Source organism: Paramormyrops kingsleyae, chromosome 7 (assembly GCF_048594095.1).
Source record: "Paramormyrops kingsleyae isolate MSU_618 chromosome 7, PKINGS_0.4, whole genome shotgun sequence".
Lineage (NCBI taxonomy): Eukaryota > Metazoa > Chordata > Actinopteri > Osteoglossiformes > Mormyridae > Paramormyrops > Paramormyrops kingsleyae.
In genome coordinates, this window is record NC_132803.1 from 36,611,973 (window position 1) to 36,629,144 (window position 17,172).

At 41.9% G+C, this 17,172-nt stretch overlaps 1 protein-coding gene across 1 annotated transcript; it reads right to left on the reverse strand.

Annotated features, from left to right (window-relative positions):
* Positions 1-1,586: 1,586 nt before the first annotated feature.
* Positions 1,587-5,265, reverse strand: LOC140592003 (uncharacterized). The gene is made up of 4 exons (XM_072713835.1): positions 5,149-5,265; positions 4,153-4,341; positions 3,995-4,070; positions 1,587-1,882 (listed from the first exon to the last, which is right to left on the reverse strand). Exons 1-4 carry the CDS (start codon positions 5,263-5,265, stop codon positions 1,587-1,589), a joined length of 678 nt encoding a protein of 225 aa, XP_072569936.1.
* Positions 5,266-17,172: the final 11,907 nt, after the last annotated feature.

A 17,172-nucleotide genomic window follows, 5' to 3' on the forward strand; every position in this document is an offset into this window, starting at 1 on the left:
ATGGGCTGAAAAAGGCAGGGGCTGGGCCACCTTGTGCCAAACTAACAGCCAAAATTTCTCCGACAGTCCTATTCACACAAATTGAGCATGAATGTATCATGTTAGAAAACATTTCACGAAAAGGGACAGTTTGTCCTTACTTGCATAAAAATAAACCCACTTGTAGAGGCCACTGTCAAAGTCAGTCAGAGAGTATCGTGGGCTCTTCTGATGTTATGGTCCCTCAAAGAAACGACCCTCAATCCCTGCCACCATTTCTATACACAGAAATACAAATAACATTTACTATGGTTCCCAGGGGGCTTCTGTGTCAAGCAGAATTTCATTATGGCATTGCTGTGGCTTTCTAATTTGTGACAGCAGAAAAACTACTAGCCAAATACTTTAGACCGAAATAATTTTTATATTTTGGTTGAACTATGAAGACCATATTTCATGTTAGCCATCAAGAGGTAGTCTAATTTGGATTGTTTAGAAGACTGTCCCTGCTCTAAATTAATAGGGTTATCAGTTTCCTATTTTCATTATAGAAAAACCAATACACAATTAACAGCATAACCCTGAACGCAATAACAAAGGTCCTTTGTCAAGTAAGATATATTACAGATAAAAGTATACAATTCTTCAGATTTCTTCATGAATTTTGGTACTGCCCTTTTAAAGTATGACTGACAGCATTCATGAGCTCAAAAGAACTGTGTCAATGAACTCTGATTGACATACATCGGAATTCAAGGGCATTTATGTTAATTTTTATTTTACCTGTGAGAAATTCTTTTCTGAGAGCACCGGTGTCCACTCCTGCCTCCCCAAAGAAGGTCACTTTAAGAGTTTTTTTTTGACGTTGCCACTGCAGAAGGCCTCTCTCCAATATGTTTATTCTTGAGATTTGGATGTTGAACTGTTTCTCTTCATCAACTCTTCTATGAATGGTGTCCAATACATCATCAACACTACCAAACAAAATTCATAATTAACAGATGTAAACAACTACTGCTTTACAAAAGCTCTGTAGAATGGAAATCCTTGTAAGATGAAGACGTTAGCAGAAAGGACAATTCAGTATTTACCTTTTGATCTGTTCCTCCTGGCTAATGGCAGCTGTCTCAGCCACCCCAAGATCTTTTTCTCTAAAAAAAGTACAGGGGAAACATGAATTGGTACTAATAGGAAAAAACATCACTATAAGGAAAATGTGCATTTAAAATTCCATAAAGGTCCACCAATTAAAATACCTTTCTCCACACATGCTAGCATGAATCTCTAGGAACTGCGGTGTAAATTTCAAGAAGCAGATCGGACATGGAACCTTCTAAAGGAGATAGAACAGTTTCAATATTAGCAACTGTCCCATACAAAAGAAAAAAGTTAACGTAGGCATTTTATAATGTAATACAGAAACATTAAGTACCATACCTCTTCAGCAGGTGTCTCCATGTCATGGTGCACCGGGGGGGTTGTCACAGAAATTATCTGGTCCTCACTCTGGGATGTCTATGAGATTACCAATCAACAATTATTCTGTGTTGTAAGCCACTGAACAACAATCAAATTTTTAAATGTTGCACAGTACAACATCACATGCATTACGTAACCACATTTACCTCAATATCCTCTGCGGACAGCTGTGATTCCATGCACTCCTGAATATGAAGAGCCAAAATCTGCAAAGGAAAACTCGCTTTGCACGTCTGGCACTGCGCTTTTGGCATACTTCGAAATTCAATAGCATCTGGAGGCAATGGAGTAAGGTCAAACTCATGCTGCAAAGGCACAATGCACAGGGTGTTTTTCCCTGCACCTGTAACACTGCGAATTAAGGTCCCAGTGTATCCGTCAGAATCAGGTGGAACCATAATCAGTCTCCTTCTACCCTGACCACCTGTAAAGGCAATATGGTCTGGATAATTAAGGGTCCAAAGCACGTAGTGCTATGGAACCTTATTGTTTTTCTTAGGATTATTATTATTTTTTTTTTCCTGCCATAAAACTGAATGTACAGCCTAAACCGTAAGAGCTAGACCAACCAACCTTGGTCAGATGATGTCAATTCCTACCCGCTACTCAGATTTTCCGACCCAGGCCTGTCAGCCAGATGGGGGCGCCGTAGCGCCCCGCAACACGTTTCGGTCGATATCTCCTGTCCTATTAGTCCTACATTAGAAATTATTTTTTCTACATATACAGACAGCCTTGCCCTACCAACTTGCCATTTGAACTATGAAGCTCCGCCTACTTAGATTTTTTGCTAATTTGCATAAATTGAAAATCGTACTTTTTCCTTAAAGTCCTAGCTTGTCCTAGCAAATCAGACAAATGAGGTGTCAAACGAATCAGAACTCTGAGCTGATCAAGAAATATTAAAAAATTTTAGACATTTATGTATCATACTGCCATTAGCCACGCCTAAACAATATGTTCTTATGTTCTTATCAAAATTTGGCTCATTTTGGTCTGACTGCCATAACTTGGCCGTGCCTTGGCCTACCTTGACCAAATTTTAAATCGTACCTCTATACACTATTGTGGGGACACTCTCCAAAGCGGGCCTCAATTCGTCAATAGGGGGCGCTACAAATACCAAATTCTCATATCTCCTGACTGCCTTGGCCAATCCAACTGAAATTTAGCAGACATATACTAGGACCCAGCCTGAGGACAGAAACGTACAATGCCAGTCAAAAATCATAAAAGATTGGCCGCCATTAGCCAATCAAAATCAGGCAGCCATTTGACAGGCTTAACGATGACCAATCAAACCAAAATTTGGCTGGTTCATTCATCCTCTGACCCTCTGCAAACCCTGTAAAGGACAACTCACTCGGCAAGATGGGGGCGCTACAGTGGCCCCATTTGCATTTCTGCCTATTTCTACAGAACTATCAAGCCTACAGTTGAAATTGATGGCCAGTCCAATTAAATATGTCGTGCCAAACCTATCCACATATGTAACTTGGTTATACATTGTTGTGTATTTGCATGATTTATATTTGTCTGAAAACAGGCTTTTTCATTAACCTCCTTTGATTTTTGCTCCACCTACATAAATCTGTTGTCATTCAAATCAGGAGACAGTCCTTTTAAAGATTTTGAGAAAAAAACTTAAACTTTCAGTAAGGTACGGCCAATAGCCAAACCATGACCATGCTGGTGCCATGTCCATTTCAATCAGACAGCTATACCTCAGGCATGCTTCAGCCAATCATTACCAAATTTATCTCACTAATGTACAGCTGTAACCAAGATAGACCCTCCAAATTTTGTGTCGATCGGTCAAACCGGAGCGCTACAGCCACTGGTTATATATGTCTAAGACCAACCTAGGCTAATTCAGCTAAAATGAGTTACCAGGTCAGGTACGAAGTTGTCTACCGATCTCACCCATATTACCTAAAGCAGCGTGTGGTGCAGCGGGCTAAGCCTGTGTGTCTGTAATCAGAGGGTCGCTGGTTCGAAACCAGCTTCGGTGGGTTCTTGAAACAGCCTACTCTCCGTAAAACAAGTTCAGGGAGACATAAAGGCATTTTCCCCACGACGATCAATGAAGCTTCTTTTTTATTTTTAAAACAGACATTAAGACAGGCATAGGCACTACACCAGAGGGTTCTGCATTATGTCCAACATGTACTGACCTGTTATACCTACACTAAAAGCATCTCATCAAAATTTCTAGCAACTACTATGACCATCTCACCAAAACCAGTCCTGCTCTTTCCTACATCTGCTATCACATTAGACCTACACTTAATCTACATCATGTTATGATATTATAGTTATGTCTGACTTTCTACTATGCTGGACGACAGTGACAGTCCTCCAGTTTTACACCGTTATTACCATATTACTTGTCCTACCTATCCTACCAGTCCGATCATCCTACGCTTTGGACCCTTTCGTAACTGCCTGCAGTTTCTAGTTTCAATTGTGTTTTTTTGGGATTGATTTTTGAATGGCAGTATATTACAATGGATGCCATATTATTAGTTTTCTCTACCTGTAGCCTTGTACAGTAGCCATCCTCCTGTAAGCCCCTGCATCTTTGGATACTCATTTTGCAGTAGTCCAAAGAACTAAGAACAGCAACAAAGGGAAGAGGTGATGTATACATGCCTGAAGAAAAACCTAATACTTGTATATTTTTCCATGCAATACCTCCTCATGGCTCATATCCTTGGACATGGTGATATGTCTTTTTCCAAGTCCTGCTTGGGCAAGTTCAAACTCTTCTGGTGATGTAGGAGTTGTCTCTGAATTAATGTTTAAGAGGTATGCATAGAAATTAAAAGGTCTCCAGGATTTTGTACATGCTGGACCATAGGACTTTGAACTCTGTATCTTTCGCTTTCCAAGGTAACTTTTTCTAGTGAAAAATCCAGGGAAAGATCTGATAATAATAATAATAAATAATAATAATAAATTAAAATATGATCATAAAATGTACATGTAAAACATCAACTGATCAATTACCTTTAAATGCACTTAAAAAATTATATTCCATAAAATCTAGAACCTGGCCATCTCCTGCTCTACAGAAGGTCCCTGCTCCTGCCTTCTTCCTTGCTCTTGCTGACCCTGACAGAGGTTCTGTGTAATCACATTTATAAGGCTCTGTGCAGCTGCTGACACTGTCGAATTACAGTCGACACTCTGGCAAACAGATATTAACGAAGACAATACACATTAAAAGGCATAATCGTGAGCTGAACACAGCAAGAAGTGTAAAATTTCAAGAACACTCGGTAATATCATAAAGGTAGTTAATGCTAATGCTATGCTTAATTTCCCGCTCTGGCAAATTCCCCACCTACAGACACCCCCTGCCCCGCCGATGACGATGAAATTGCATTTTATATATGGTGGCCACGTTTTACCAATTCGTGATTACGCTTTATTAATTATGTTCCCACTGTATACGTTTCACTACACAGCCTAATGCACCACTTTCATTTAGGGCACTAGGCATCTGCTGGTATGGACAGATCGAGGCAGTTAAATTGAGTTTTATTTTATATTTTATTATATTAAGAGAGGGGCGATTAAAAGTACAGTAAATAGCCCACGTAGCACGATTTATGTATACCGCTGGAGTAAAACGCGGGCACAATTTTTAGTTGAGTATTTGTTAAAAAGGTAGGAAACATGTCTTACCTGCGCGCTGGCGCCAACAGGTGCTCCACGCGAATCGGATGCTATCTTCAACAACTTCTCCACGGCTAGCCACTGCAGGCGGGTACTATATATGCCGATGGCACGGAGGCCGTCCATTACGTTACTACGTTAGGCTGTCACTCATCATTCCACGTCCCTCTCAGCTGACACCACGCCCCTACGCCAAATCAGTCCCAAAAGTCCGAAACTGAAAAGGAGATCCGAATCCGAAAAAAAAGACTTGAAACTGGAAAAAAAAAAACCTGAACCTGAAAACAAAAAATCTGCAACTGAAAAAAATAAGACCTAAAATATTGAAATATATATTAAAGTGAAACATGAAAATAAAACATTTATTTAAAAAAAATCTAGCACTGAATCAAAATAATTTAAGCCAAAAAAAACTTTCAAACACGTATTTTTATTTTGAATACATCGTTGTACTTTTTACAGTTCAACAGCAAAACTTGAACTTTCAGTTTCAGATTTTTTTTTCGAATTGACGAAACTTTTGGCCCTAATTTAGCTCCATACTTCAGACTCAAAAAATTAAAAAATAAAGTAAAACCAAAAGATCACCTAACCGATCAGAAAGTGTTCAGCATAAAAAATATATGGTATTAAACGAGATTTAATTTTTTTTAAATCTCACGCATTGAGATTTAACAAGTAGACAAATGTTCAAGGGCTGATTTACCCATGCTGTCAACTTCACGCCGCCATTTTCAGAGCAAGACCTGTTCGATTATTTCTCTCCAAGTCGGAACTCGGATGAAAACGTCACAAAAAACGTCAATTCCCGTCGGAAACACGCCCCTTTTATGACGTTGAAGTCGGACAAGATTTTGTTGCCCGAGTTGCCCCTGTGATGTAATTTCAACATGGCGACTTGGTTTGTTTGTAGTTTGTTTACCGATCAAAAAAAGAATATCGCTATGAATGTACTAAAATATTTTATAAAGCTTTTAATGTAGTTTGACTAGTTCGTGTTTCTTGTTTGTTTCTCGGAAAAATCTCCATTTCTCCATTTGGAAAACTCCAAATCTGCTAAAATATAAAGCAACAACACACAGCAACGTGTTCATGGAGGCAGCCATGTTTGTTCCGAGATGTGGGACAGTGGGTAGCTCGAACGGGAGATTGTCGGACGTGATGTCACTCAACTCGGAATTTCCGAGTTCCGAGAGAAAAACGAAAAAATAAGTTTGCGTAACGTCATGTCCGGACTCGCTCGTGGAGATCACATGTTTCCATCCCTCTAGTGGAGATCCTCCTGGTGGAGGTCTGCAGCCAGATACTCTTGGAATAAGTAGCCAACTTCAGCCTCGTATCGCAATAAGTGTATCGACATATCCCTAGATTCTTTGGAATATTAGCACTACACGAAAATTTCCAACTGTGCTAAATATTCAGTTGTAAATCAAAACCACAAGTGAGATGAGAACGTCTCCCGCTCATTCCCCTCCATCAAATCTTCCACTAACTGAATGGGTCGCTTGTCGCTATGAATTCTGGGAGTCTGTGGAAGGTCACGACCGCAGCTCTCGTGTTACTTGCTACCAGGAAGAAATTGTATTCAAATACTGTAATAGCGACCTAATAATTTTAACAAACGATCAAATTTTATTTATATATATATAAATATCAATTGTATAGACACGACCTGTATTGTGTCATTCTACATCTTGTTTTGATAATATATCGGTATTCCGTAAACATCCGATATACAGCCCAGCCACAATTGGTTCCATTGTCACCCGGAAACTTAACAACTGTGTTGTGAGCGGATCTGCAGTGCTTTTCTGTTTTTAAATGTGTCTTCTAAATTTGCGGTGCTTCTATGATTTTTCCGCGCTTTTGTTAATGTGTTGTCATTTGGTTAAAGTGTTTGACGACTTTGCAGCGCGCTGACACCAATTGGCCACAGTACCATAGCAACCGCATCATAACAATTGTAAATTATGTAATTGCACTTAGAGTTTTGATTTGAACATTCAAAGCAGCTCAGATTTGCAGCTTCCCAGCAAAAGACAAGACATGGAAGATGACTGCCTTGAACGTGACTCTGTACGTCCAGAGAATCGACTGGCTCCTGCCAAATGGGGCAGTCAGTGTCCGGATTGCTCTGGAAGACATCCCCGTTAGCCATGGTAAGGACGGCAAAGTGATGCCCAGGGGTGAGGGTAAAATGCGGATTCCGCCAGACGTAAACAAAAGAGCCTTCGAGGAAGTCAGCAATGCGGTGTAACTGCGCAGTCAGTACAATACGGTTGTCCGAAATCGTATTGTTCTTAATGTTAACATTAATTTAATTGTTAATTTGTTAAACATGTGAAAATGTTGTATATATATTATCTGTTGAGCGTTCTCTGGTTGAGGATAATCTGCATTTTTCCCCTCTCTTGTCCCCTCAGACAGATGTGGATGTCCATGGCTACCAACGTCACTGTTCATGACACCTGATCCTGACGAATAAAATAAATCATAATAAATAAATATGTCTTTCACCAAACATGTCAGTATTTTATTGTAATTCTGTATTTCTGTAGATCTCATATCCAAGCACTATTGAACTGTTTTGGTGTTATCTGATTAAATTTTCTCATACAAGTACAGCTATACTGTACAGCTTGCAAGCACTCCTGGTTGCCACTCTACAAGCCATTTTATCAGAATTGATACACAAAATAAATAAAAGAAAAAGGATATTGCAAAGCATCTGTTATATTGAAACATGGAAGTGCTACGTAGAAATCCTGCCCCAGGACATGTGATAGGAAGCTCGCAATTTGTACTATACGAAAATGCATGAAAGTTCCCAGGGCAGGATTTCTAAATGTGCATTTCGCCCTGTACACTAACAATGGGGTAGCTGCCATCATTAATCAAAAACTAAAAGTCCACGGAAGTGGCATGTAGAAGTGAGGCCCCAGCACATGTGATATATCGCCAGGAAGGTCGGAATTTGTACTTTACGAAAATTCAAGATTGAAGATTCAAGATTCAAAAGGTTTATTCGTCACGTACACAGTTGTACACATACAACATGTAGTGGAATGTAACCCTGGTCACTCTGAGCAGCTGTGCATGATAAGAGTAACAAAACATAGAAAAAATAAGATAAAAAATATATGAAATGTTCAGCTGTACATAATCTATACATAAATGATAGGTAAGAGGTATATAAGTGCAATGTGCAAGAGGCCTGAGGTATGTGCCAATGATTTGGACAGGGTGAAGCAGTACCTAGAGGCATTGAGTATTGTCCTGATTTAGGAGCATTATGACCTGGGGGGAAAAGCTCTTCCTTAACCTTTCCGTTCTGTGGTGCGTTTCCCAAGATCATAGTTCGAACGAACGTTCGCAAACACTGTCCTTAAGCTGCGTATTTCAAACAACTCACGAGCTGTAGTTAGAAGCTTAGTCCCGGGTAAATACGTCAGCGATGGTGGAAAATGCATTCTAAGAAGGGTATAGTCACCGTGTAAGTAAAAAATGTAATAATCTTTCATAACTAATAGGAAATAATTTAGCTCTACGATCACATATAATGTGAAGTTGTCTGAAAATTTGAAACGTAATTGTTGTGTGGGTCTCTGGTCATAAGTACAGTAACTGTCGGTAGTGAGCAATAGGGACACCTTGCTGGGTGATGCAGGAAGAATCCTCTGTGTGACCCATTTGTACGTTGACGTCAAACTTCAACTCACCAGTGGCACTTGCACTCTCATCTAGCACATATTGTATGTTCTAGTCACTCTTTGGCTTCTTCTCGTGTTTAGAAACATGTGTGAACAGTTTTGAGTCATTGTGTTTAAATGATGACTACTGTATGGTGGCTGTGCTGAACTTCTGCAGCCTGTGTTTTCTATTTTGCATCAAAGTTCACCACAGTGCAAAATGTGTTTTGATGAATGGGAATGTGTTTAAAGTTTTGCTCAAATCTGCAAATTGTGTTTAAAGTTTCACCAAAAGAGTGATTGATTCAATAAATGAGTTTTGGCAATTGGAAGTTTTGTTCCAAGAATGAGGTTTAGTCATTTAGCAATTCAGAAAAACTGTAACAGAAACAAGGCAAGGTAAATTTAACTTACCAAAGCTCTTTGGGGCGGTCAAACCAGATGTGTCCAGTTTATACAGATACTGCACAGTTAGGGGTAAAAGGCTGTTATGGGCAGGGTTAATCAATTGTACAGTTGTGCTTAAAATGGGGGTATAAAATCCTTCAAATACTACAAAAGTTATGTAAGAGAACTTTTGTCTTTTGTTTTGTAAAGAAGTACACCTACTCTTACAGTTTTAGACTTAACAGGTTTTAAAGAATTTTGTATTATACTATATTATATTAACATAATTATAGCGAATGTCTGTCAGCCCCTTTTGACAGAAGGGCCATTTAGCTATGTTTTCACAGAATCTGAGCCGGAAAAGTCAGATTGCTATGCCAAGAGTTCAACTAATTTGAGATAATGCAAAAAACAGTGTTTGTGAAGTCATTTGAAGACTGAATTGTATTACAGTGGGAAAAAAAACACAACAGCACAATAAAGGGCAAGTGACTCAGGCAAAGTCAGTCAGAAGGGTGTGTGAACATGATTGGCAAACTGAGTGATAAGTATAATGATGAATGCCTGCTCACCAGTAAGTTTATGCTTATTTCCTTACAGTATCTCTTGAGGAGGCCTGCCAATGCTGTGGACAGTTTCTGTCAAGGATTCGGGCGTCTCGGGCACGGGAGCGTGGCATAGTGCAGGCACAGAAAGGGCGGATGACCCACTGGCGGCTCAGAGACAAACTAACAGGGTTTATTAAATAAAACAGAAAACACTACAAACTCAAAACCAAAGGGACCACAGGGGGGTCAAACACTAAAGGGAATAAACTAAGACTAAATCACAAAACCGAATACACATCAAACACTGAAAATAGCAAAACCATCGAACAACAAACTTCTCAACTACTACAGAACATAGACAATGAAGCACTAAGGAACTAAACAGAAGCAGGAACTAAAATACTAAAGGGGTAACGAGACTAACACAGGACAGGTGAGACTAATTAACAAAGACCAGGGAAACAGGGCACAGGTGAAACTAATACTCAAAGGAACTAAACAGGGAAACTAATAACTAACCAAGGAAACAGAAACCAACACTATGGAATCTAAACAGGTAAAGACACAAGCAGAGGGCACAAGGAACGAAACCAAAAACCATATACAAAATCACCAAATACAATAACTAGACAAACTCAACTGAAACACTAGGGAGCAAATTACAAAAACAGGAGGCAGGATTCAAACACAGGACAGACAGTACAAAGACAACCAGACGCTCAAGGTGTTGAGCCATGAGGCCAACAGAACAGGGGAAACTCAAAGACAAACATGAAGGATGGGATGACCAGCAATGCCTGCTGGCCAAACGGGGAAGGGACACAGAGTGAGACAACAGGGGCTGACCCTGACAGTTTCAAAATAAAGATGGTGACTGGGTGAGGAAATTAATGTAATCATTTGATAGATGGGAAAATATGGCTACTTGTCCTATACTGTATGTTGTTAATCCCACTGTAGATACTCTGTGATGGATGCCAGAGGTGGCAACACCGTGTCTGTACTGGCATGACCAAGAGCCAATTCAAACACATAACAAATGTTAAATGGTATTGCACAGCTTGTGAAGAGGAGTCTTCGCTATAAAAACGCAGACACACTACAGTGGTATGCAAAAGTCTGCAACCGCTTGTTAATTTAGCATTTTTTCCAACTTTTGACCTTTTATTTTTAACCCCTTCGTTGAGCCAATGCATTTATTTGAAAAACAGTGTTACAGGGGACACAGTTGGCTATTAAAATAAAGTTTTTATTCTAGCTTGGCTTTACTTTTCTGAGTTTGTTAAAGTTCCCATGTCAATCGTCTTTTTGAGTAATTTGCGTAATGTACTTCTCTGGCCAAAGGTGCAAAATAAATAAGAACCTAAGAATATAAGAACTATACAAACGAGAGGAGGCCATTCGGCCCATCGAGCTTGCTTGGGGAGAACTTAACTAATAGCTCAGAGTTGTTAAAATCTTATCTAGCTCTGATTTAAAGGAACCCAAGGATTCAGCTTGCACTACATTTTCAGGAAGACTATTTCATACTCTGACTACACGCTGTGTAAAGAAGTGCTTCCTTAAATCCAGTTTGAAATGTTCTCCCGCTAATTTCCACCTATGGGCAAGAGTTCTTGTATTTGAACTAATGCTGAAGTAACTATTCGGTTGAAACCTGTTAGAATCTTTATAGACCTGGATCATGTCCCCCCTCAGTCTCCTTTGCTTGAGGCTGAACAGATTTAGCTCAACTAACCTTTCCTCGTATGACATTCCTCTAACACCAGGAATCATTCTTGTGGCCCTACGCTGCACCTTTTCTAAGGCCGCAATGTCCTTTTTAAGATATGGTGACCAAACCTGCACACAATATTCTAGGTGAGGTCTCACCAAGCAATTGTATAATCTTAGCATTACCTCCCTTGACTTTAACTCCACACACCTGGAGATATACCCCAACATCCTATTGGCCTATAAGCTTCCCCGCAATGGCGAGAATGAGACATGGAAGCATCAACATACACACCAAGGTCTTTCTCATAACCAGCTACCTTTATTTCAGTAGGTCCCATAAAATACCTGTACTTTATATTTCTGCTCCCTACATGGAGTACCTTACATTTGTCTATGTTAAATTTCATCTGCCAGGTATCGGCCCAGTCACTAATTAAATCAAGATCCCGCTGTAGCTGCTGAGCCGCTAGTTCAGTATCTTGGTGTCATCTGCAAATTTCACCAGTTTACTGTATATATTGGTGTCTATATCATTTATGTAAATTAGGAACAAAAGTGGTCCTAAAATTGAACCCTGCGGTACCCCACTATGAACGCAGACCCACTGTGACATTGTGCCTCTTATAACTACTCGCTGCTTCCTATCTGTTAACCAGTTATCAATCCAGGTCGCTACAGTTCCTAAAATACCTGTCGCTTTAAGTTTAAGTAAGAGCCTCTTGTGGGGGACAACATCAAAAGCCTTTTGGAAATCTAAGTAGATGACATCATAGGTCTTCTTATCATCAACTTCCTGAGTAGATTCCTCAAAAAACTCCAACAGATTTGTTAAACAGGATCTACCTCTCCTAAATCCATGCTGGCTATCCCTCAAAATGTTATTTGAGTCCAGGTAATCTACCATTTTCTCTTTGATTATAGCCTCCATAACTTTACCAGTTATACAAGTTAGACTGATTGGCCTATAGTTTGACATATTACTTCTATCCCCTTTGGCATGCTTTGGCATGCTTCCAATCAGAAGGTACCACACCTTCAGATAAGGATCTTTGAAACAGTAAAGTTAAGGGTCGGCAAATAATATCCCTCATCTCTTTTAACACTATAGGTAAGATGCCATCAGGGCCCTGTGATTTATTTATTTTGAGCTTAGCTAGGCTTTGCAAAACATCAGCTTCAGTTATATATATATTAGTTATAGACGATGTTGGATTAGTAATAAGAACTGGTAAGTTACTAGTGTCCTCAACAGTGAATACCCGTGCAAAACTATCATTGAACTCATTTACTATGTCAATGTCGTTTTCAATTATAAGACCCTTACTATCCTGCAGATTAGTAATTTCAGCTTTTAGAGCTCTTTTAGAGTTAAAATACTGGAAGAAACTTTTAACGTCATCCTTAGCCTCCAATGCGATCTTCCTTTCGACATTCCTTTTAGCTCGTCTAATGTCATTTTTTAATTCAGCCTGTATATTTAGATACTCTTGCTTTATTATGTCATCATCAGTTATTTTCCATCTCTGGAAGAAAGCCCTTTTCCTCCTTACTTTATACTTTATTTCCCTATTAAACCACCTAGGTTGCAATTTCCTAGATTTATTCTTGCTGGAAACAGGTATGAAGTCCTCTTGCACTTGCAATAATGTGCTTTTAAAAAATTCCCATGCCTCTTCAACAGTTTTGTTATTTAACTCCATCCAGTTCACAGTTTCTAGTTTTAATCTCATACAATTGAAGTTAGCCTTCCTAACATTATATATTTTTGATTTGGACTTTGCTCTTCGGGCACTAAACTTAACCTCAAATTTAACCATGTTATGATCGCTACTGTCAAGTGGTTCTAAAACGTCTAATTTACCAATCCTGTCCTGGTTATTAGACAAAACAAGATCAAGAATGGCATCTCCCCTGGTAGGGGTGTTAAAAAACTGAGTAAAAAAACAATCCTGTACTAATTCCACCATCTCAAGTTCATTTTCAGAAGAGCCAGCAACAATGTCCCACTGCATCCCCGGTAGATTAAAATCACCCATAACTACCACATCATTTTTATTGCTCATAATCCTAATATCACTGTATAACAATCTGCTTTCCTCAGCAGCTACATTGGGTGCTCTGTAACAAACACCGACAATTAGGCTATTTGAGTTTGTAGCATCTAATTTTACCCATATAGCTTCCGTACTTTTACTTATATCAGTAAGCTCCCTTGCCTGCAAGTTTTCCTTTACATATACTGCAACACCACCTCCCTTCTTACCTATACGGTCTTTACGGAACAATGTGTAACCATCCATATTATATTCTTGTCCATCCTTATCACTCAACCACGTTTCAGTTATTGCTATAATATCATAAGAGTCTGATGAGATAAGAGCCTCTAAATCATGAATTTTATTCCTAATACTCCTGGCGTTTAAATACAGACAACAAAGGGTAGGCCTATTACAGTGCCTACTTATAATATGATTTTTTGGGGCTTTCCGTTTCCCCCCAGTTACATACTTAACTAACCTCCCTGCCCCCCCAGTCCCTAGTTTAAACATTCCTCAGCTACTCTACAAATGCGCCTTCCCGGTACACTGGTTCCCCTCCGGTTCAGATGCAACCCATCCGGCTTGAACAGGTCCCACCTGTTCCAGAAGGTCCTCCAGTGCCCCATAAACCTAAACCCCTCTTTCCTACACCATCCTTTTAGCCACACATTTAATCTCCTTATCTCAGCTAACTTAGCCTGACTTGCGCGTGGCACGGGGAGTATTTCAGAAAATACCACCATGGACGTTCTGCTTCTATAATTATTGGAGTCGCTTCTGGCGACTTCTATAAATTTATCCTGCAGAACAGCCCTTCTACCCTTGCCTATGTCGTTGGTGCCAACATGTACCACGACAACTGGATCCACCCCAGCTGGGGCCAAAAGCTTGTCCACACGATCTGGAAGGTCTCCTACCTGGGCACCAGGCAGGCAAGACAACGTACGGGACCCTCTATCACGTGTGCACACATAACTGTCTACTCCCCTAATAATTGAATCCCCCACTACCACAACCTCCCTCTTTCTGGGGGGAGGGGGCTCCTCAGTGCCCAAGGGCCCACCTGCTTCCCCAGTCCCTTCCGGCTCTAAAGCTGGAAGCACCTGAAACCTGTTAGACACAGACACCTCAGGTGATGCCGCCTCTGTAACATGTGTACGCCTTTTCCTGCGTCTACGACCTACGGTCACCCAGCTCTCTCGACCTCTCTGCTCTTCATTCTCCCTCCCCCCCGCTAGTGGCGTACACACCATCTCCCTAAACGGCGTATCAACTAGCTCATCTAACTCACTGTTGCATTGGATGAGAGCCAGTTGCTCCTCAAGGTCGCGAACCTTGACCATGAGTGAGTCCACTAGCTTACATCGCTCGCAGATGAAGTCCGACTGGACACTAACGTCCAGAAGGGCAAACATCTTGCAAACGCAACACTGAGCCGGCCCCATAATTAACTAACTCACTATGACCCCGTACTCCCAGCCCAGTAAATTTATATAGTGTATTTAACTATAAAGATTAATTTGCGTAACAATAAATGCAGTAACGTGCGGAGTACACTAAAATAAGTTATTACTTGTGTTAAAACGGAACTTAATTATTATTTTATTTAAAATTTTAAACCTGTTAAATTTACTACTACTTACCAGAAGAACCTCTGCCTGAACCAAGTATGAACTAAAAACAAGGCGAAATCGAAGTTGCTCTTGGGAGGTCGAAAAACCACAAAAACCCCCTCACAGCAGGCTACTGCCGGAGCGGGAAAAAAGTGGAAAATGTCCTCCCGGCCCCGACTGGCGACCGAGCAAAGCTCAGGAGCAACTGTCCTTTAGCGATACCGACGTTAGATATTATTAGTTATAATCGCCCCGCGGGTGTTTGTTACGGAGTTTAAACGCGGACAGAAAAACGGTGCTCACGCAACACCCGCAGCTCTCTGTCGGTAATAATCGCGCTGTTAATTAACAGACAGGACAGACAAGCACTCACGCCGACCGAAATAAGAACAATAAATAGAAATAAACAGCCACCCACGTAAACAGGTAAAGCACACAAACACTCAAAACACTCCAAAAAACAATCGCAAACAATCGCTGCAGCTCAACACCACTCTCTCGCAGCAATCCCAGCAATCCTCGCAGCAATCCCAGCAATCCTTGCAGCCCTGCGAGCAGAGACACTTCGGGTATGAGGGCCCCACCACTGGCAGATGGCAGAGTCCCCCATCCCCCTCCCCGCACCCCCAAGGCCCTAATGTAATATGGACTGTGTATATGACTAAGGTGCAAAAAGTGGACGAGCAGTTGAGGCATGGGCACCCCACCGCTGGCAGACGGCAGAGCCCCACCTGCCTCAACTCACCTCCTCAGCCCTAGTGTCATGTGGTGTCTAGCATGCAAGTAAAAATTGAGGGGCAGTGTCTCGGCGCACCTCCCCACCGCCCCTCAAGGCCCTAGTGTTGTGTGAAATGTGGTGTTGGGCCCAGGGGAGCAATAAGGGCGTGCCAGGAGTGGGCCCCCCCCGGCACCGGGGCCAGATCCCCGACTGGCCCCGATTAGTCCCCATCCCCGACCCTGCACAGCCGGCAGGAGACGGCCAACCGAGGTGATCAGGGGCGCCACACGCAGCCCGGCAGCAGGGAACCCCCCCCCCCCCAGGTGCAGACTGGGAGAGACCCACCCCACCATGCCCGATGAGACCCTAGCTAGCCAAGGACGGGACAACCCCAGACCCCCCCGGCAAACGGGGAGCCGGTCCAGCCAGGCGCGGTGACCCCCGCCCCCCGGCCACCCCAGGCCCCCCCCCAGGTGAGGCAGAGACTCCCCCCACCGCCCCCCCCAAACCACCCCACAGCACCCGAGGGCCCCGCGCCGGAATCGCCAACGGCAGACAACGACCCGCCCCCACCAGGCAACGGGCCCGGGCAGACCAGGCCCCCCAGCATGCGGGCGACCACCCACCCGGGAGCCGGAGCAGCGGCCCCAGCAGATAGAGCCCACGCACCCCAGCGCAGTGGCCCAGGCGGAACCCAGAGGCCCCACCCCCCGATCCCCCCCCAGCGCGCCACCCACCCCGCGCCACCCACCCTCGTGTCCATATTAGTGTTAGTGAGGTCCCCAAGCAGGCAGAGTGAGGAGAAGGGTGGGATGGGATGCCCTAGGTATGTTGATAAGTCTTCACAAATCCTTTGCCAGAATTCGTTGACCTGTGTGCAATACCAGAAAGCATGCAGGTAATTATCTGGTGCATCCTTCTTACAAGTTAGGCATATTTCAGTATCTCTGATACCCATCTGGAACATCCTCTGCCCTGTGTAGTGTGTTCTGTGTAAAATTTTGTACTGTAATAGCTGCAGGTTGGAGTTCCGATTCATTCGAAAGGTATTCAAGCAAATTTGCCTCCAGAAGTTAGTGTCTGGATTGATGAGTAAATCCCTTTCCCATTTGTGGGTAGGGAGTGAGAGCGTTGTATCAGATTCTGCTAGATGCACGTAAATCCTAGACAGTAGTTTTTTAGTTGGAGTTATTAAGAAGTTTGCTATTTTAGGTGAAAGCTCCAGATCTAATTGCTTATGGCACCATCTATTATGTATTATTGATTTAAGTTGAAGATATTCTAAGTATTTGTTTTTCTCAATGTTATAAGTTTCTGTAATTT